General features: G+C 42.7%; 1 protein-coding gene and 1 non-coding gene across 2 annotated transcripts in view; both read right to left on the bottom strand.

The window, feature by feature from the left end:
• dmd (dystrophin) overlaps window positions 1–22,339 on the bottom strand; it is a 1,748,406-nt gene that overhangs the window by 1,175,497 nt on the left and 550,570 nt on the right. The window contains exons 16-18 of the mRNA XM_041212034.1: window positions 20,531–20,703; window positions 5,347–5,470; window positions 4,466–4,553 (exon numbers count right to left, since the gene is read on the bottom strand). Coding sequence (XP_041067968.1) covers window positions 4,466–4,553; window positions 5,347–5,470; window positions 20,531–20,703 — 385 coding nt within the window. The remainder of the gene's footprint in view (window positions 1–4,465; window positions 4,554–5,346; window positions 5,471–20,530; window positions 20,704–22,339) is intronic.
• On the bottom strand, window positions 14,204–14,367 carry LOC121290989. Its single transcript, XR_005945923.1, has one exon. It is a non-coding gene; the product is annotated as a U1 spliceosomal RNA (small nuclear RNA).

Genomic DNA, 22,339 nt, shown 5'->3' with positions numbered 1-22,339 from the left:
TGCACTATAACTGACTGTCATGGGTGGAATTTCTTATTGACTGTCTGCAAAAGAAGAAAGCAGGGACATCCAACATTTTAACTTTGTCAAAGACACCTCCTTATTGATGATTTCTGTTTTGAGTTCACATCAAATAATGCCCTTCTCAAAAAATGCCTTTCTCAAGGGCAGCTAGGAATGAGCAATAAATGCCAGCCCAGCCAACGAAGCCTACATCCTGTGAATGAATAAAAAAAATATAGAGATGCTAGACCTGATATTCCTGAAACTTAAGAGGAATTGACCAGCTGGACAGGAGAAAAGCTATTGTACGGCATGACCATTAACAATATATCCACAGGAAAACACCACAAAGAGAAAATTCTTAAAATTCATTTGCAGATCTTCTAACAGGGAGCAAGGTTGCTAGCAAATAACACCAGCAGGTTTCTTCTTTCTTTCTATTTTAACTTCTTGAAATTAACTGGAGATTTACTGTTTGTTTGATTTTGGAATTAAACAATTCAAACATTAAAAAATGTGTCCTCAGCCCTTGGCTGAGATCTAGATAATTTTGGAAGAAAATAACAATCAATTGCAATTTCCCTTGGGTAACTGATAGGATATATTATAAGCACGATGAATGAGGATCTGGTCTACACTTCATAGATAGTTAATTAAAGTTTGATTGAAAATCAAAAGTTAAATTATACTGGAGAACATTCAATAATTTAAGGTCAGCATGGGGTAAAATAACTTTTCGTAGCCTTGTTTACAACTATTTCTAGTGTCAAATATGGTTCAGTGAGTGCACTCACACCTCCAAGTCAGAAGGTTGTGAGTTTAAATATGAATCCAGAGACTTGAGCACGAAACCTAGGCTGACACTCCAGTCCAGTACTGAGGGAGTGCTGCACAGCCTCCTTTTTTGGCACAAGATGTTAAAACAAGGCCCCACCTACCCTCTCAGGGTGTTAACGTTCCCATGGCACTATTTTGAAGAGGAGCCAGGTGCCCTGACCAATATTTAAAGAATCATGGAATGGTTACAGTGCAGAAGGAGGCCATTCAGCCCATCGTGCATGTGCCAGCTCTTTGCAAGTTCAACTCGCCTAGTCCCAGTCCCCTGCCTTCCCCATAGACCCGCATTTTTTTCTTCAGATAATTGTTCAATTCTCTTTCAAAAGCCATGGTTGAATCTGCCTCCGCCACACTCTCAGGCAGCAAATTCCAGATCCTAAACACTCTCTACTTAAAGAAGTTTACCTCATAACATCGTTTCCTCTTTTGTCAATCACCTTAAATTGGTACCCTCAGATTTTGCATCCTTCTGCTAACGGGAGAAGTTTCTCCCTATCTACTCCGTCTTGACATCTCATGATTTTGAACATCTCTATCAAATCTCCTCTCAATCTTTTCTCCTCTAAGAAGAACAACCCCAGCTTCTCCAGTCTATCCACATAATTGAAGTTCTTCATCACTGGGACTATTCCTGTGGATCTTTTCTGCATCCATTCTAATTTCTTCACATCCTTCCTAAAGTGTTGTGCCCAGAACTAGAAGCTGCTTCAGTTGGGGCTGAACCAGTGTTTTATACAGGTATCAAAATGTCCTTGCTTTTGTACTCTACGCCTCAACTTATAAAGCATATGGGACCCTGGGCTTTATTAGCCACTTTCTTTTATCCCTTAACCAACATCACAAAACATCATTACTACATTGCTGTTTGTGAAAATTTGCTATGCACAAATTGGCTGCTACGTTTCCTAAATTACAGCAGTAACTGTACTTCAAAAATACTTATTTGGCTTTTAAGGTGCTTTGGGACATCCTGTGGTTGTGAAACACACTATAGAAATACATGTTTCTCACTTTTCTTTTAAATTAATGCTTTGAGCATAAATACGAAGTTGGGTCTTAAAAACAACGAAAAGACAGATCATTTGAGATTATGGTGAAGAAATAGAGAATAAAGAGGGGAATTAAGATTTGAATTGGGCAGCAGAGAAACTGGAGGATTTTCCATGAAGGATCAACATTAAAAAAAAACACATGGATGAAATTCCATCCCCAAACACTTTGTATGGCAGTGTTCACACTGCAACACATGGAGGATACCATCCCACTCTTCAGAGTTTTGGAACTTCCTTAATATTTGTACAACCTGATGGGTTGGAAGCTCAAGGTTCAGAGGTGAGTGGTATTTCCCGTGCAGAGCTTTATAAATGTAGGTGCAGTATTTTAAACCTTCAATTACATTTCTGTTGTGAAGGGAAAGCTTCCTTTGGACTGGTATTGGTATAAATCTTCAGGGAATAAGAAAACAATTGCCAAAAGGCATGGAGAACTGTTCCCTTTCGTGAGAGATACTGCTAACAGAAGTTCTGCAAAGAGTTTGGATATGTATGGAATCCTCCTCAACAGGTAACAAACATTGTAGCTTTGAAGAAGATGTGTGAGCAAGTCAATGTAGAGTCTCTCTTCCAGCAAGCTCATTGGCCCAATGAAAATAAAATCAACAATGGCACAGAGTTTTTGCCACAGCAATCAAGTGCTTTATTTGTTTTTTATAGTGGCCAGCATGCCTGAAATGCACACATTGAGGCTGGGAGACGGTTCGCATCGGTGTTGCCAAGAGTCAATTTGGAGCTCATCACTCTTTTCAATTTCTGTAAACAACCTTGAGACAAGGATTATGTGAGACAAGCAGGAAAGTGGAGTAAGGCCACAATCTGATCAGCAATTCAATCATGCAGTCAGACATTATTTCTCTTTAAATCAGCTGCATAGTCATTTGGGATGCTTTATCTTTTGACATAACTTAGCATTAGCACAAGGTCATCCATATTCATGCATGATACTCTTTTCATCATGCCTGGAACCTTTTCATTGCTAGTTGTTAGGTCTGTTTAGGGAAGTTTAATGGTCAATTATATAGGTCCAATAGGCCTCAGGAAACAGAAATCATTTTATTTTCATCTTCTCATTGCAGGCCAAAGAACCACATAATACAAGTAGGAACCACTGAGCCTGCTCCGCCATTCAGTAAGATCATAGCTGATCTGATTGTGGCCTTAACTCCACTTTCCTGCATGTCCCGCATAATCCTTAACTCAAGGTTGTTTACAGAAATTGAAAAGAGTAGTGGGCTCTATACTGACCCTTGGCAACACCAACGCAAACTGCCTCCCAGCCTGAAACATGTTCATCTAACTACACCCTCTGCTTCTGTCACTGAACCAATTATGTATCCATTCTGCCATTTTCCCCTGGGCTTCCGTTTTCTCAACAACTCTCCTGGGTGGCACTTTCTTGAATGCCTTCTGAAAATCCATATAACATTTACTACACTACCTTGATCAACCTTCTCTGTTACCCCAACAAATAAATCAATCAAGCAAAAAGGTAAAAGCAAAATACTGTGGATGCTGGAAATATGAAACAAAAACAGAAAATGCTGTAAAAACTCATCAGGTCTAACCGCATTTGTTAAGAGAAAAACAGAGTTAACGTTTTGAGTCCTTAAGGCTCTTCTTCAATCAGGTAGTCAGACATGATTTGCCTTTAACAATCCATGCCAAGTCTCCTTGATTAACTCATGCCTTTTCAAATTAATAATACATACATTTTCAATTTTCCTTATGTTTTGTACTACTAACACACCATGACTGTGATTCATATGCAACTTGGAACACATTCCAGAATACATGCGAAGATATGTACTAAGAACTGCAGTAGGTCATTTGGCCCTTCAAGCCTGCTCCCCATTCAACAAGATAATTACCAATCTTCTATCTCAATTCCACCTTCCTACATTATCTCTATACCCCTTGATTATAGATTTCTATTTTATAACTATTTCTAAATACAGGTTCCATCAGTGCATGTAACATCAAATAACAACACATAGAAGGTTCCCAGAGTCAAGTCATGTGATCTGATATACATATTGTGTCATGTGAATGGGTAACTGTACTGGGAGTTATTTAACTAAACAATTCAGGGAATGATATTGACATAATGGTCCATCCATCAAAAATTATACAAACACAAGAAAGACATTGGGCTGAGTTTCCCGATAATCCATTGTTTTCCCAGCATTTCCATAGACCTTCCATCAAAATGACAGGTGATGACTGTGAGAATCCCTTTGGAAATTCTACTGCATTTTGTCAACAAATCCACTCCTGGCAATGATATGAATGTATAGCAGAATCACTTCAACTAAGGTGAAACATAAGAAAACAAGTGTGGTTTTTTTGATGACATAATTTACAATGTGTGTAATGTTTATGATTTGTCAGTTCACTTTCAATTAGGTTGTTTAATGTATGCATTACACTTGATGAACACATTAAATGTATGCTGCGAAGTTAGTGTTTGCTTTCAGATTGCTGTTTACTAATATCTCCTGTGTGGTAAATGTGAACTTGTGTGTTGCACGAATCCCTCAGAAGATTATCTGAATCAATTTGCATATAATTACCATTCACCATCTGTTCCACCAGGGCTTGGGCTGATCTGCTGGCATCTTGCAATTTTCTGTATTTTTCAGGTTTTTCCTTCTCGATAGCCTACAACAAGATAAGAAAATGAGCTTCCCAGTACCAATTTTTGAGGGAAGCAAAAAAAATTACAGTACCCCCAAATAAGCACAGAAGGTTATCCCTTGGCTCAATTAACCTGAGTGTAGAGATTAGTATTTTTGTCATTAGTTGAATATGCAATATCAGGTTGTATAATACATCATAACTGAAAGGCATGTGTTTGTAAACTTCACATGATTACGCTTTATGGATTACCAATATCTTGATTTCTCAAATGTGTGTTATCGTAGTTTCTGAAACAGGGTTAGGTTCACACTCACTCACAGCACTCATGGATCAGTTAATGGGGTAAATCGATGGGGATGTAGGAGGTTGAGGGGAACCTTGACATGCCATCATTCGTGTCTGAATCCAAAGATCAAACAAGCAAAGTTTAGCACAGCAATTAACAGTTTATGTTCTGTTTTCTGGTTCCCCATTAATAGATTAATATTTTTTCCTGGCCTAACCCCATTTCTGTAGGGCTGAAGATTATAATCACCATTCCCTGAGCTTTAATTTAACCTTAGATATGATGCACTGAATAAACGGCAAACATATTAAAACCGGGTATTTAGAATCCTGTATTGGTGTCCAATTAGAGAACATAATTTGTAAATAAAAGTACTTCACAGATCTCATTACTGTCACAATCACATCATTGTGTTGATAAAATATTTCAACTCTGGGATGCATTATTACATCAATATTTATGACAAAATGGCTAATTTAACTGTCGATTTTTCCTCCTTATCATTTACATATTGGTTACTTGACATACATTAACTTTCTCCTGAAGATCCGAGATACTTCCTTCTTTCCGATAGATTGCAAAGTCTGGGCTTTGCAGGATGGCTTCTGATCGTGTCATCCAGCTGTGCAGCTCTGTTGTATCAACATCAAACCTGCAGGAAGAACAGCCATTCATTAATAAAGGTCTGTCACCTCTTCTCCTTTAAGTCTCTATTCAGAATATAGGGTAGAATTTTACAGGTCACATGTGGGAGGGAAAACAGGTGGGTAGACCTGGAAATTAGGGAGCTGTTCCATTGGTGGCATGCCAGCATCAGTTGGTCCACCCCCGGCCACAATTTTACAAATGGCGGGAGAGGTATCAAGTGGCCACTCATCCATGGTCCAATTGAAGCCCTGAAGTGGGCAACTAATGCCTAATTAAAAGCCTTATCCCTCCACCGTTCCAATTTAATGGGCAGCGGGAGAGGTCAGCGCCCAAAGTGTAGCCCAGCAGAGTTAACCCTGTGAGCTGCTGGTTAGTGAAAGAGGGGGATTGCCTTTTTCCTGGGCCCCATGTACCAATCAGAGGCCCAATCCCCCACAGTTTTACCTCGCCGTATCCACCCATCCTCCTGCTCTGTCCAACATGCCCCCTTACCTTATTCGCTGGGGCCTGCCAACCTGTCCCTGACAAGATCTCGTACTTACCTGGGTTTGGGGGCATCCATGGTCCCTCTTTCTCTGGGCCCCCTGCAATATCAGCAGTGGCCACTGATCTGGTGTGACGCAGAGCTGCTGGTCTCTGATTGCCCAGCAAATCTATGAGGCAGGACATCTTCCTAGAGTCAGATGCAAGTCCTGCCTTATGCTAATTAAAGGGCTGTTGCCCAATAAATAAAAAACGGAGCAAGTCGGCCAAGTAAAAGTTATGCTTGGGTGCAACCTAACAATCCAGCCCAAAGACACTCAATCGAACTGCATCTCAAATGGGGCAGGCCATAACTACAGTTATTATGAATGAGATGTCTGCAAGTGGGCTTCACTTTATTAAATTCACTGCATTAAAATGGAACAGTCCTCGAATTTAGGGTGTGAAATGTGGTATGGATGGGAGTCCTTCAGAATGAATAGAACATGAATGCTGAACTTTTATTGGCAGTAGTCTTAGTAGTTGCTTGCAGTACAATGGTACAATAACAGTTCTTTATTTGGCTAAATAATGGTTAAATACATTCTTATTTCTAATTGGGAAGAACAATCCATAAAATGGTAGTTTTTTTTTGGAGACCCTGGGCAGTGTTTCATCCATGTCGGGCGGGCTCGACGGGGCGGGCAAAGGCAGTCGGGAAGCCGACCGCGATCAGGGCCAGAAGGTGATTTCACACTGGGGGGGCCAATGAAGGCCCACCCAGTGTGTAAGGTGAGCGGCAGCACTCAGTGCTGCCTGTGTGGGCAGGAGGAGGGGGGCAAGTACGAACGTTGCGCATGTATGTGAGTGCGTGTTTCACAATCTCCCTGAGGCACAGGGCTGCCTCAGGGAGGTGAGGAGTTATATATCAAAAAATAAAAACGTAATGAAACTGTCACATGAGCAGGGACATGATTTTAATTAAATTTAAATTTTTAAATTTTATTTATATTCACTTTAGAAAACCTCATCCCGCCTACGGATGAGGTTTCCTAAAATGTGCAAAGGCCGCTTGGGCTTTTCTCCTGCTCATCAACTATAAGGTTGGATGGAGTGTTGTGGGAGCTGCACTCACCATCCAGGCAAGTGGGGAGTATTCCGTCAAACTCCCAACTTGCCAACCATAAGGTTGGACAGCCGGCGAAAAATTCAACTTACTTGATAATTTAATGGCCTTAACAGGGCTTTTACTGTTGGCGGGCGCGCTGTCGACTCCGGCGCTCACCCATCAAATGAAATATTGTGTGACTGCGCATTGATGTTGGGATGCTTGATGGACGTCAACGCGCATCACTTTACACTCGTGACCGCCTGCCAAGCTAAAGATTTTACCCCCTGTTTTATTGGGGTCTGGGTTTCCTGTAAAAAATTTTGCCTAACATCATAACACTGGAAGTGACATGACAACATTGCTACGATCACATTGCTCATGTTGTATTAATTTATGCAGCAAGTCAAGGCCAGTATTATATTCCTTGCTGCCCATCCATATTTTGTGACATTAAAACTTGCTTGGGCCAAAAATGTATCATCCCTTTAAACGGGTGCAGGGATCACAATAGGTGCAATGCTGCCTTCTGATGCAGGCAGCATTCAAAATTATGTATTGTCTGCTCATTTAAATGATTGTGGCATACCACCCAGTGCTGTAAGATTTTGAGTGGATACACATCTCAGGAGGGGGCCAAAGTTCATATGAGACTAGCACCATGAAAGACTAGCCTACACTACTTAAAGCCAATGTACATCTCTTAAAGGGGAGGTGCATTGCAGCTGAAGCAGGTACTAAAAGTTACTGAGGAAGAAAGTCTGACCCACAAGGGAGGAACAATGGAGCAACATGGGAGAGAAAGTGAGCTTCAAGGTTCTCAGACACTGCACCAGAGGCTTTGGTGCAGAAGGTTGAGAGAGGGAGAGATGTTCTCTATCCGCAGGAGGCCCTGCAGACTGATACAGCAAAGACAGTGAGACCAGATAGACATCATGGTGAATGCCGACTGGATAGCCCCTGAGTATGTGGATGAAGTGCCGCAATAAGTTCAATGACATCACGGTAATGGTCAACATCAGTAAATTCATCTTCAAATGCCATAACTTTACATCTGAACCACGAGTCTCATACACTACTCAATTCACCCCGCCAATCATCTACCAGCAATGTCTATCAATCACAACTCATCCATTCCTACATTACAAGTTACTATACTTCAAAAGTACTTCATTGGCTGTAAAGCATTTTGGGATATTTTGTAGAAGAGAAAGGTGTTATAGAAAAACAAGCCTTTCTTTTATACCTAATATTCATAGCTTTACCTCACCCTCACACACTTAGCACCCATACAAGTTTCATACCCTCACATCTCAAGCTTACACACGTTGCTGGCGATTCAATCATTGCAGCCACATGGCCCAAATAGCATGCACCACAGTCGCTATACATCTCTCTCTCATTACAAAATAAGGTGATGCATAACTGAAGACAGCAGCACCTAACTGAGGAAATGGTGGACACCATCATGCGGCCATTGTTGAGGCCATAGCCAGCAACAGGACTGAAATTATGGAAGATGGTGTTGTCCTCACAAAACCACCTTCTCACATCCCCATCATCGCATACCTTCCTCTGATTTACAAGTTGCAAATGTTGTAAGCATGCATGTCTGGCTTTACACCCTCCAATAACCACAAACTTATCCTTGAGTCTTTCTCCTTTCAGATAACCATGAAGGGCCACCTAGTCAAGCAATGACAGAAGAGCAATAGGTGGATCAGCAGGAAGACAGTGATGATGAAGAAACACCATCACTCACTCTAGCTCTCAGTCACTAGCTCAAGTACTGACAGGAAGCATACTTTGCAGGAGAGTTAAAGGAGTGATCTGCATCTGATGCCACATTCTGGATACGTGCAACCCGCAGTTAAATAGGGAGCAAGGATACTGCAGGTGCCAGCTTGCTGGAGGGTGAGGTCACACACGAGTTCTGCCACAGAAGACTCAGATGAGGACTTTGATGGGACAGCCCATACAAGACAGGTGATGGGTAAGCACAATGAAATACTTTGTTAATTGGCAGGTCTGCCAGAAAGCCTGCATGCATTGATGCAGAAACATGGAGGAGTCAGGCACCAGCCTTGTATATTTTTTTTTATTATTCACTCATGGAATGTGGGCTTCACTGGCTGGGCCAGCATTTATTGCCCATCCCTAGTTGCCCTTGAGAAGGTGATGGTGAGCTGCCTTCTTAACCGCTGCAGTCCATGTGGTGTAGGTACACCCACAGTGCTGTTAGGAAGGGGTTCCAGGATTTTGACCGAGTGACAGTGAAGGAATGGCGATATATTTCCAAGTCAGGATGGTGAGTGACTTCCAGGTGATGTTGTTCCCATCTATCTGCTGCCCTTGTCCTAGATGGTAGTAATCGTGGGCTTGGAAGGTGCTATTGAAGGAGCCTTGGTGAATTCCTGTAGTGCATCTTGTAGATGATCCACACTGCTACTACTGTGTGTCAGTGGTGAAAGGACTGAATGTTTGTTGATGTGGTGCCAATCAAGTGGGCTGCTTTGCTCTGGACAGTGTCAAGCTTCTTGAGTGTTGTGGGAGCTGCACTCATCCATCCAGGCAATAGGGGTGTATTCCATCACATTCCATCACATTCCTGACTCGTGCCTTGTAGATTGTGGACTCATTTGGGGAGTCAGGAAGTGAGTTACCTGTTGCACGAATCCTAGCTTCTGACCTGCTCTTGTAGCCATAGTATTTATATGGATAGTCCAGTTCAGTCTCTGGTCAATGGTGACCTCCAGGATGTTGATAGTGGAGGATTTAGTGATGATAATGCCATTGAACATCAAGGGGCGATGGTTGGATTCTCTCTTGTTGGAGATGGTCATTGCCTGACACTTGTGTGGCGCGAATGTTACTTGCCCCTTGACAGCCCAAGCCTGGATAATGCCCAGGCCTCACTGCATTTGAACATGGACTGCTTCAATATCTGAGGAGTCGCGAATGGTGCAGAACATTGTGCAATCATCAGCAAACATCCCCACTTCTGACCTTACGTTGGAAGGAAGGTCATTGATAAAGCAGCTGAGGATGATTGGGCCAAGGACACTACCGAGGAACTCCTTTAGTGATGTTCCGGAGCTGAGATGACTGACCTCCAACAACCACAACCATCTTCCTTTGTGCTAGGTATGACTCCAACCAGCAGAGAGCTTTCCCCCTGATTCCCATTGACTCCAGTTTTACTCAGGCTCCTTGATGCCACACTTGGTCAAATGCTGCCTTAATGTCAAGGAAAGTCACTCTCGCCTCACCTCGGGAGTTCAGCTCTTTTATCCATGTTTGAACCAATGCTGTAATGAGGTCAGGAGCTGAGTGGCCCTGGCAGAACCCAAACTGGGCATCAGTGAGCAGGTTATTGCTAAGCAAGTGCCATTTTGATAGCACTGTTGATAACTCCTTCCATTACTTTACTGATGATTGAGAGTAGATAAATGGGATGATAATTGACCGGTTGGATTTGTCCTGCTTTTTATGTGCAGGACAAACCTGGGCAACTTTCCACATGGCCAGCTAGATGCCAGTACTCTAGCTGTAGTGGAACAGCTTGGCTAGGGCCACTGCAAGTTCTGAAGCACAAGTCTTCAGTACTATTGCCAGAATGTTGTCAGGGCCCATAGCCTTTGCAGTATCCAGTGCCTTCTACCATTTCTTGATATCACGTGGAATGAATCGAATTGGCTAAAGACTGGCATCTGTGATGCTGGGGACCTCCGGAGGAGGCCAAGATGGATCATCCACTCAGCACTTCTGGCTGAAGATTGTTGTGAATGATTCAGCCTTATCTTTTGCACTGATGTGCTGGGCTCCATCATTGAGGATGGGGATATTTGTGGAGCCTCCTCCTCAACCAGTGAGTTGTTCAACTGTCCACCACCATTCCCGACTGGATGTGGCAGGACGACAGGGCTTAGATCTGATCCATTGGTTGTGGGATCACTTAGTTCTGTCTATCATTTGCTGCTTATGCTGTTTAGTACGCATGTAGTCCTGTGTTATAGCTTCACCAGGTTGACTCATCATTTTTAGGTATGCCTGGTGCTGCTCCTGGCATGCCCTTCTACACTTTTTGTTGAACCCGGAATGATCCCCTGGCTTGATGGAAATGCTAGAATGGGGAAATGCTGGGCCATAAGGTTACAGATTGTGTTTGAGTACAATTCTGCTTCTGCTAATGGCCCACAGCGCCTCATGAATGCCCAGTCCTGAGTTGCTAGATCTGTCCGAAATCTATCCCATTTAGCATGGTGGTAGTGCCACACAACACTATGGAGGGTATCCTCAATGTGAAGGCAGGACTTTGACTCCACAAGGACTGTGTGGTGGTCACTCCTACTGATGCTGTCATGGATAGATGCACCTGCAGCAGGCAGGTTGGTGAGGATGAGGTCAAGTATGATTTTCCCTCTTGTTGGTTCCCTCACCGCCTGCCGCAGACCCAGTCTAGCAGCTATGTCCTTTAGGAGTCCGCCAGCTCGGTCACTAGTGGTGCTACTGAGCCACTCTTAGTGATGGACATTGAAATCCCCCACCCAGAGCACATTCTGTGCCCTTGCCACCCTCAGTGCTTCCTCAAAGTGGTATTCAACATGGAGGAGTAATGATTCATCAGCTAAAGGGAGGGCAGTACATGGTAAGTTTCCTTGCCCATGTTTGACCTGATGCCATCAGACTTCATGTGGTCTGAAGTTGATGTTGAGGCAACTCCCTCCCGACTGTATACCACTTTGCCGCCACCTCTGCTAGGTCTGTCCTGCCGGTTGTACAGGACATTCCCAGGTATGGTGATGGTGGTGTCTGGGACATTTTCTATTAAGGTATAATTCCGTGGGGATGTCTATGTCAGGCTGTTGCTTAACTAGTCTGTGAGACAGCTCTCCCAATTTTGGCACCACCCCCCAGATGTTAGTAAGGGGGACTTTGCAGGGGTCGACAAGGCTGAGATTGCCTTTGTTGTTTCCGGTGCCTAGGTCATCGCCAGATGGTCCATCCGGTTTCATTCCTTTTTTGTGACTTTGTAGCGGTTTGATACAACTGCTAAGCCATTTCAGAGGGCATTTTAAGAGTCAAACATATTGCTGTGGGTCTGGAGTCACATGTAGGCCAGACCAGGCAAGGATGACAGATTTTCTTCCCTAAAGGACATTAGTGAACCAGATGAGTTTTTATAACAATCAACAATGGTTCCATGGTCATCATTAGACTTTTAATTCCAGATTTTTATTGAATTCAAATTCCACCATTCTACCATGGCGGGATTCAAACCTGGGTCCATGGTGCATTACCCTGGGTCTCTGGATTACTAGTGTAGCGACAATACCACTATGCCATCACCTTGATCACTTGAAACCCATCCTCTGAAGTGTTGAAGTGGTGACCAACTCCATGAGAACAAGTCTGGAGCCAATCATGAGACAGCATTTAAAGGCTGATTTCTTAGCTTCCATTGCAGCACAAGCAGAAGCCACCCAACACTTGTGTGCTGCAGCGGTCTACTAGAGTGAGATCATATAAGATTAGCTTGCTACTGGCATAGGTGCAGAGACCTGTGCATCAATGGGCTTGCACTGCATCATAAAAGTCCAGCAATCTGCCCACCATTATATTTCTGAGGTCATTCAGGCATTGCTTAGAAATAGTGTCAGTGGCACGATCCTCTCTCAGGATGACAACATTCAGCCTCCCACCATGATCACTCTGCCAGTGCCCTTGCTCTTCCTGTCAGCCAGCCAGCCCAGACTGCTGTTGCCCATGCTGAGGTGGTGCAGTCTGAAGACGAGCCAATCTAGAATGAGAGCTGGTTGAATTCATCTTGCAAAGCCATTTGCCATTGAAAGTCAACAACTGTCCATCAGCCATGTTGCACTGGGGTAGCAATGTATAGAAACACGAGCACAGGCAAAGGCACACGGAAGGCATGCACTAAGGGAATTCATAGGTGATAAGTTGACTTTTGTATAGATTATTGAACGGTTTGCTTCATAATTTTGGTTTGGAATGTTTGTTTTATAATGGCTTTTATTTGATGCATTGTGACCAAGAAGATGCCATGATGGTCAGTAACAGAAGGAAGATAAGCTGCAGGACTCTTGGTGAATGGGAAACTGGGGTTGCATTTACCAGCATGGCAGTCAGATGAGTCATTCACGGACATCCTGCTCAGCCATGTTGGTTGCCTCCTTCTTCTCCTCCTTGGCTCACAGCTGTTTGCCAAATACATGCTGGCAAGAGCTGTATCCTCATGGTGGCGAGGTTGTGCAACATGCAGATCAACACAAATCTTGACACCAGCTCTGCTGATTATGGCAGGATTCCTCCAGAGTGATTCAGCCAGTGGAAGCACTGACTTAAGCACTCCCTGGTCTATTCATTCTCATTTCATGTGGCAGCATGGTTCTCGTTATATGCATGCTGCCCAGATGTGCATGGATTTTGCACTGGAAACATGAACCAGGTAGTTAGTGAATAACCCTTGTTGCCAAATAGCCATCCTCTGGTTTGTTGTGCTGGTTCAAATGTGGATGGCAGAGTTGTCTCTGTGACCTCCCTTGTGATGGGAGATGTTGCAACTATCACCTGCTGTAGCCTGGAAGGAGCCCAACACATAGAAGTTCATGGTCACGATAACCTTCATAGCCACCTGGAATGCTGTCCTCGCCCTGCTCTGAATTTGTAGTTATGGCTGCAATAAGTATCAGATTTCAGTGAATGCCTCCTTAAATGAAGTGGAGACATCTGCTACACTGTTCCTTGATGAGGTTGAGGTAGAAAAATTGCTCCTGAAGACCTTGGATGGACATGGCCTCCTGCTGAATGCCATTATCTCCCTCCTCCAGTGGCTTGTTCCTCCTTTGTGTAATCTCTGCCCAGCCCCCTAGTCCTGCTTCAAGCCAATGGGGTTCCAAACTACTGCACCCATGGCTGGGAGCAAGTGGTCTGAGCAGTAACCATGAAATCATGAGCAAGTTCATCACCAACTGCCACACCCCTCCCTGCCACAAACCTCCAAATACTCTACAAACTCTGCAACAGCTGGTACAAAAACATGAACTAACATGAAAGTAGCTGATGATTATTTTAAATAAAAATGGTGGGGGAGGTCCTTACTGATGCAGAATGCGTTTTCAGCTGTGGTTAAGAGAGGTTTTTTTCCAGGGGAGAGCACGAATGCAGTCCCCCACTACCACAAGTTTTGCAGTTGAGTATCCCGTATTTGGGGACATCGCAGGCGTCAGCACACCCGGAGTGCAATGGGATAGCCTCATCCTGGGAGCGCAACCTTCATGATTATTATTTCTCCCCTGCCAATGTAGTTAGCTGGAGTGTCCAACACAAAATGATAGTTTTGGCACCAAACTAGCTTTACACGCTTACTGATGTCATGATCAACCTATCCAGCAAACTATTGGTACACACTTCCTGTGTATTAACGCTTTACCAAAGATGGTTTCACTGTGGCTTGCAGCAGAAGCACACATATGCTGTGGATACCATTTGGGAAACAAACAGCACCTATGGCACCGAAAATGTGGGTTGCTGTGGGAATAAGATGAAAAGATCCCATTTCCAGTGGCTAACAGTTTTTTTCTGCCCATGTTGATATTTGCATAGTTTCAGCAAACTTGGATTGAGGCAAGGAGTGTGCTTCATAAACAAAAGTTATAAGAAGTTGAGGGGCAAAAATTCTGAAAATCTTTGGAAAGGCTCAAAAATAATTCAACCCATTACCATTCAGTATTTGGCAACTAAATACAGGGAAGAGTGTTTAGCAAGCATTTTTTTCATTATCCTTGAAGAATCAATCCTATTTGGTTTGAGGCTGCAGGTAATCAGCATGATTAACGCACTCCATTATTCAGCACCTGTTAAATTGCTGAACCAATAATTGTTTTTCATTTTCATTTCACAAAAGTGCATGCACTTCAAATGATTTTGTGGGAGGAATATAATTGGCCTCCAGTTTAAAATACTTGTATCAAATTTCTGCCAACACCTTAAACTTAAACATAACCTAAGTACTTCTCAACATTTCTGGTAAATATTTCCTAAACAACAACAACAACAAAAAAAATCAGTTTGCAGTTAAGAACAGGCACTGGGCAGATCATGGAGAGAGAAGAGGCAATAGAAGAATGAGCATAAAATTAAACTGATGCTTCATTAATTTTATGCAGCTTCAAGATTCAATTAAAATTATATGCAAAGACCAGAATTGGAGGAAGTAGAGATCTTGAAGGATGAGAGGAGATTATTGAAATGGGAAAGGGTGAGGGCACAGAGGAATTTGAAAACAACAATGATCATTTTAAAATGGAAGTTTTGCTTGACCAGGAGCCAATGTAGATCAGTGTGCACAGAGGTAATGGGTGATTGGAACTTGATGCAAGTTAGGAAATGGACAGCAGAATTTTGGATGAACTCAGGTTTATCAAGGTTGGAAGTTGGGAAGTTGGCCAGCTGAGCACTGAGTAGTCAAGTCTGGAAGTAACAAAGGCATGAATGAGGGTTTTAGAAGAAGATTTGCTGAGGCAGAAGCTGAGTTTGGTGATGTTATAGAGGTGGAAATAGGCAGTCTTGGTGATGGCTAGTTCGATGGTCAGAAGTTCATTTCAGTATCAATATAACACCAGGCCCGCTTTAGCCTCTGAGAATTGTCAGAGAGATGGAACGACAAAAGACAATGGATTTCGATTGTAACAAAGCAGAGACAGTGGAAGAATGGGCAGAGGTGGTCATGAGGTAGAACTGGGTATCAGCAACATGTGGAACCTGACATTATGTTTCTTGATGATGTCATGAGGGGCAGCGTATAGATAAGAAATGTTAACTGAATTGAAATCACGGTTTATATTGTCTGCTTGTTCCCTGCAAATTACAGAAGTGCTTACCTTCCTCAGTCATTCCCTCCTCCTACAATCTTCAGGTTTTTAAAACCCAAGTTTATTCTCATCTAGGCACTGCTTCATGATTTATTTTATTTTCTCTTTTCAGCCTTGGTAGCGTTCTACATTATAGAACTAGGTCTCTCACCTTATGATCTCAATTAGAATAAGTGCTGTTCTACTGGAAAGAGCAGTAATTAAAGAACACCTCAAATTTAATTGGAAAGGATTATCATCAACTTTGACACACCTTTGATTTTCTTTTACAATTTTCTTTAAACATTGAGTGCCAATGGCAACACCAGGGAAACAGTTACTAAATCTAAGAGTATGAGAAGAAGGAACTAAATGAGGCAAAGTTGAACTTCAGTACCGTGGAGTTAATCAGACTGTTTGTTAGCTGATGTTAATTTACCTTTCCCACACAAGTGGAGTGAGTAAATCGTTTCAGACGGTATCAACAGTAATGTTATCAGGACTCAACACAACTGTACATTTTAAACAAAGAAAAAAAGGAGAAATATCCAACATGTATTAAAATTTACTCGCAGTTCTCTGCGGCAATTAAGGGTGGAATTTTCCTGGACTGATGGAAGTAGGTTTGGCAGTGAGTAAATTGCAGAAAATAATGTCAGGTTGAGATCCTGGCATGAACCACTTCTGCCTTTCCCAGGATTGGGTTGGGAAAGCAACGAGGAACCTCCTTGGCTGAGGTGCAAAGCCAACTGAAGTACTTAAGAAGGTAACTTGATGCAAATTTGTGCATGGATTCCCTCTGCCACCAACAGTGCAGGAGTTCCACGCTGTAACCTGACAGATTGGAGACAGCGATTGCACAGCAGGAAGAACTTCCCTAGTGAAATTGACAAGCTGGGAAGAGTCAGCAAGACCCCCACATGGCCACTTTCTGGGAATGCCAGCCAGTAGTACATGCTAATCAGACAGTTGACAGGCCACTGGTGGACCTTCGCCTGCGATCAGAAGCCCGAGGGCAAAAGTCCTGCCACCTGAGAGTTTCCTGTCAATCAGAAGCCAACATCTTTTTTGAAAGGCAGTGCTAATGGTAAGGCAGTGACTGCAGCCAGAATAACACCCACCTGAAGCCCAGGACCCTGGCCACAGGTGAGTGATGGCGCCAAAGGGTTTGTGGGGGGGGCAGGGTGTCGTCAGCAAAGACTGGTGGGTGGCTCTCAATGGGCACCCCCCTTCCCAATTTGGGGCCCTTGATTGGGCACTGAGTGCCTTTGAACAAGGAACTCTCCTCCCCCACCACTGGAGCCAGCATGCAAACATCTCAGGGATAGCTTGTGCATGTCCCATGGTGTGACCCTTGCCTGCGCTGGGTTAATACCTGCAAATTAGTGCTCTTCAAATTCAGGTCCAATTACCTCTTAAAGTTCCTATGGAATCAAATTCCATCACCCTTTCAAGTAGTGTGTTCCAGCTCTCAACAACATTATGAACAAATTTCTCCTTGTTTCCCCTCAAGTCCTTTTTGCCATTTATTTTAAATCTATGATTACTCTGGTTACTGCCCAATTGCCAGACAAAGTAGTTTCTCCCTACATGATGTATCAAAATCCCTCAAAATTTTGAATATCTCTATTTGATCTCTTTGTAATCTTTTCTGCTCGAAGGAGAACAATCCCAACTTCTCCAAACTCTCCACGTAATTGAAGTTGCTTATCCCTGGTATCATTCTGGTAAACCTTTTCTGCACCCTCTCCAGAGCCGTGACATCATTCCTAAAGTGTGATGCTCAGCATGGTACACTATCCACCAGCTAAGGCCTAATCAGAGATTTACAGATGTTCAGCATGAGTTCATTGCTTTTGTATTCATTGTCTCTATTTGCAAAGCCAAAAAATCCACGTGATTTCTTAATGGCCTTCTCAACTTGTGCTGCCACCTTTAAAGATTTGTGAATATGTATTCCTAAGTCCCTTTATTCTTTTACCCCTACAAAATACTACCATTTAGATCATAGTTACTTTCCATGTTGTTTCTCCCAAAGTGCATCACTTCATATTGATATTATATTGTATCTGTCATGTGTCTGCTCATTTCACTATTCTGTCTGTATCCGCCTGAAGTCTGCTCGTATTATGCTCAATATTCACTACAGTGCCAAGATCTATATGACTCACACACTTTAAAACTGTACCCCTTTACCCAGAGTAGCAGCAGTGTATGCAATCTGCATGATAGCAGCAACTCACCAAGCCTCCTCCAACAGTACTTAGCCAATCTGCGACCTCTATCCCCAAGAAGGACAGGGCAGCAGATACATGGGAACACCAACAACTGCAAGTTCTCCTCCAAGCCACTCACCATCCTGACTTGGAAATGTATCGTCGTTCCTTCACTGTCGCTGGGTGATAATCCTGGAACTCCCTTCCTGACAACAACGTGGGTGTTCCTACACCCATGGACTGCAGCAGTTCAAGAAGGTGCCTCACCACCAGCTTCTCAAGGGCAATTAGGGATGGGCAATATATGCTGGTCTAGCTCATGAAAGAATAAAAAAAAGGGAAGGGTTTTGGGCTGCTACCCCGATGTTGGGGTTAAATGGTTGTTCTGTCCCTGCACTGGGTTGGGGACAGTCACTGACAGTGATTTCCCCTGAATTGGCCAATTAATAGACAGAGAGCACACTTGCCGTAGCGGGCTCTCAAAGCTGGAGGGCCAATAGGAGGCCCTCCAGCACAGGAGTTGTAACCTGCCTTTGCAGGTAAGGGAAAGAGAAGACACCTCCATCCTGAGATTCCCTCTCAGCAATTAAAAAAAATGCATTAAAAATAGGTCCAGCTGTGATGCCACCATCATGGAGGGGAATCCCCTCCACAGAGTGGCTTGCGTCTGTAGTTGTAGCCAGGTGGGTGAGAAGGACCTCAATGCCTGCCTGGAAAGTTGACCCGCCGGTCAGTCGGCAGTCACTCCCTGATAATTGGCTTTTATTGACCATAGGCAGGCCTTAGTTGGATAACCGTCAATTGCGGATGGGTAGCCCTTTCAGCACCGATCCCATCTCCAAGAAAATAGTCCAGGAATAAAATGGTGCTGGAAAACTAGCATACCAGCCAGCAGTGTAAAGTTTCAAGCTCGCCTGCCTCTGTCCCCACCCCCATATTCGGGCAGAAGTTCTGCTGCAGGTCATTTATATGCAAGGTAACCAAAGTTTTTATTGCTACCCCAATGGGACCCCACTGCATATGTCTCTCCAGTCAGAAAAATAGTTGCTCACCACTATTCCTTAACCAATTTCAAACCCAGGTAAGCACCACCTCTTTATTGGCATGTGCTTCTATTTTTCAAATAAGTCTGTTAACAGGAACTTTATCATTTGCCTTTTGAAAGTCCTGTACATCTATTGCAATACCTTCATCAACCCTATTGCTTCAATAAAGAATTCAATCAGGTTAGTCAGACACAATTTTTCTTTAACAAAAACAATCTGACTGTCCCTTATTAATCCATAATTCTCCAAATGAGAATTAATTTTGTCCTTGACAGTGGTCTTTTGTAGTTTTCTCACCATTGACATTAGACTGAATGGCCTAAGTTATCATATTTATCCCTCACCTCTCTTCTGAACAGGGACATAACACTTGCAATCCTCCAGTCTCTGGCGTCACTCTAAAATCCAAGGAGGATTAAAGACTGTGGTTCGAGCTTTTGCTACCACAGCAACCTAGGATACATCCCATTTGGACTGGGGGATTTGTTAATTTTGAATGATGCCAACCTATTTTGCACGTCTTATTGATCCATTTTTATCCTACCCAACACCCCTACTCCTCTTCCTCTACTCTGACATTAACTCCATCCTTTTCTTTTGTGAAGACAGACACAGTGTACCTATTCAGTACTCCACCATGCTCTCTACCTCCACAAGAAGATTTCCCTTTTGTCTCTATAATCAGTCCCACTATTCCTTTACCTATCTCTTTACATTTTACCTGTTTATAAAAGATTTTGTGTTCTCTTTTAATCTCTTGCTAATCTTTTCTACTCTCTCTTTAGCCTTCTCAACTCCTTTTTCAGTTTCTCCCCGCTCTCTCTCTGCTTTTCTCCCTGGTTTTTGACTGCATTTTGTACCTGGCATAACTGTTAAACTATTAATGAAATATATGGAAATATAAATTACCATACATTATTACCTCAAAATTATTGTGTAGAAACATGAATATAATCCCAAAGCTTTAATCACAGTGCCAGTGGTAAGGGCACAATGCTCTTTTATTACTTTCCCTGATGCATGGATAACAACCTGGCATTAGTGATAATAATTTTAAACACTAGATGGAGGTCTGGCTCTTATTAATTGAAGTACGTAGCATAAACCGAAGTTTTATTCTAAGGGAACAGGAATGGACAGACCTCAAGATACCATCATAAAACACGTTGGAATTTATTCCAATTTATTTAGTACAAAGTGTATGTGTGTCATGATTTAAATAACTACCAAGGGATATTCCTGGTAAACCTATAAATTACAGTAGATAGCAGTATTGTCCCACTTATGACATTACAAGCATTTTTCTCCTTTACTAACAAGAATGTTAACATAATACCATCATATTGCTCTTTAACTCACCTCTTCCTGAGCTCAGAGTCCAAAAGGACTTGCCTCTTCTTAGGAGGAGGGGGTGGAGGAAGTTCCTCTTTCTGCGCTACCGAAATTTTCTCTTTGGTGGTAACCATGGTTACAGTTTCCATTAGCGTGGTCTGTGTTAATGACGTCTGAGTTGTGGTGACAGACTGCGACATCTGAGGGAAGAATTAAGACAAGAAGTCACAGACTGCTGGAGTGACTTCAATAGCAAATGTTTGAAGTCTGCAGAGAAAATAGTGAGAGAGACTGCTCCAGTCTGACCTTCACAATACAACAATGCAAGATTCTATCAAACAAAAAATTTTAATCCAGTTCATTCTGTGGCTAAACACTGATTAGAATGAAAAATAATCTAGCAGCATTCATACAAAATGACATGTGAGTAAATACAATGATTTAATGGCAAACTTAACAATATTCATTAATACACAAATACAGAGCATTAGGGCAGCAATACATGCAAGCCTATCAAACTCATTCAACTCATTCCAGCTGAGGTTCTATATAGTAAATATGCATTACAGTTTGGACATGTCATGCCTATGCCAATTCTATGCTCCTGCACTTTTTCCCTCTAAGCAGCAACCCTTCTTATTGAAACCTGCAATAAATTTTGCACTCATTGTTTCGAGTGGCAGTTTATTCCACAATTCAGATCTCATAACAAAAAATATGTACTTCAAATCATCTTTGCCTTACAATCAGCTCAGGTATTTTGGTTTTATGTTTCTTATTTCTGCTAGAGAACATACAATTTTCAAAACAGCTTTCATTTATATATCACCTTCAATGTATAATACATCTCAAGGCACTTCATAGGAAGGTGCAAGAAAAACAAAGCCAGCGAAAAAGAGGGAGAGCTTAGGAAGGATGACCAAGTTGGCTGTTGCAGGGGTACATTTCTCGGCTTGTTTTTGGAGGCACAAAATAGACTTGGGAAGTTTGCAGAAAAAAAAGGGTGGGGAAAAAACATGGAGGGATGAAAGATAAGGACCATAATTCTAAATTTAATGTGTTGGGGGTGGGGAGAAAGTGCATATCAGTGAAAAAGAGGTACGATAGGAAAGTGGGACTCTTTGTCAGACATATGTGTAGCAATTATTCACAAATTTAAAATTATGGGAGGTCTAGGATGGGAGGCCAGCAACAAGATTGTTGGAATCATCAAGTTTCAGTAGCAAAGGGCAGATGTGAACAATGTTGCAGACTAGGGTGTAAGCAAACAATTGGGATTGAAAGGATATGGAGTATGAAACTCAGGTTAGGATAGAACAGAATTCCAAGGTTGCAAAAAGTCTGATTCAGCTCAAAGCGGTGGCAATGAGGGAAGTTGAATCAGCAGCATGGGAACAGAGATTGTTTGGCATTTTTGGGGTGGGAGTGGTGGGGGGGCAAAGTGAGTTAGGAGATGTTATGACTCATCCAAGGCTTCATGACAGAGGCAGCGGGGATCATCAGTATACATGAAAACAGACTCTGTGCCTCCAGATAAGGTTGTCAAGGGTTAACATGTAGATAAGGAAACAGCAAAGGCCAAGGATAGATCATTGAAGGACTCTAGAGGTGACAGTGCCAGAGAGGGAACAAATGTTATTACAGGAGATGCATTGACTATATCAAGATAGATATGATTGGAACCACATGAGGCCAGTATCACAGGATATTGAGGAAGGTGTCATAAAAGGATAGTGCGTATCTGTATTGAATGTTGCACACAAGGATAATGCATCATGGTGATATGTACAAAATATTTTCTTTTGTCACTTGTTCATGCCATTTCAACTCTTAGGG

Source organism: Carcharodon carcharias, chromosome 18 (assembly GCF_017639515.1).
Source record: "Carcharodon carcharias isolate sCarCar2 chromosome 18, sCarCar2.pri, whole genome shotgun sequence".
NCBI classification, from domain to species: domain Eukaryota; kingdom Metazoa; phylum Chordata; class Chondrichthyes; order Lamniformes; family Lamnidae; genus Carcharodon; species Carcharodon carcharias.
Note: the sequence above shows the minus strand (reverse complement) of the source record. Positions and strands in the feature narration are given on the sequence as shown.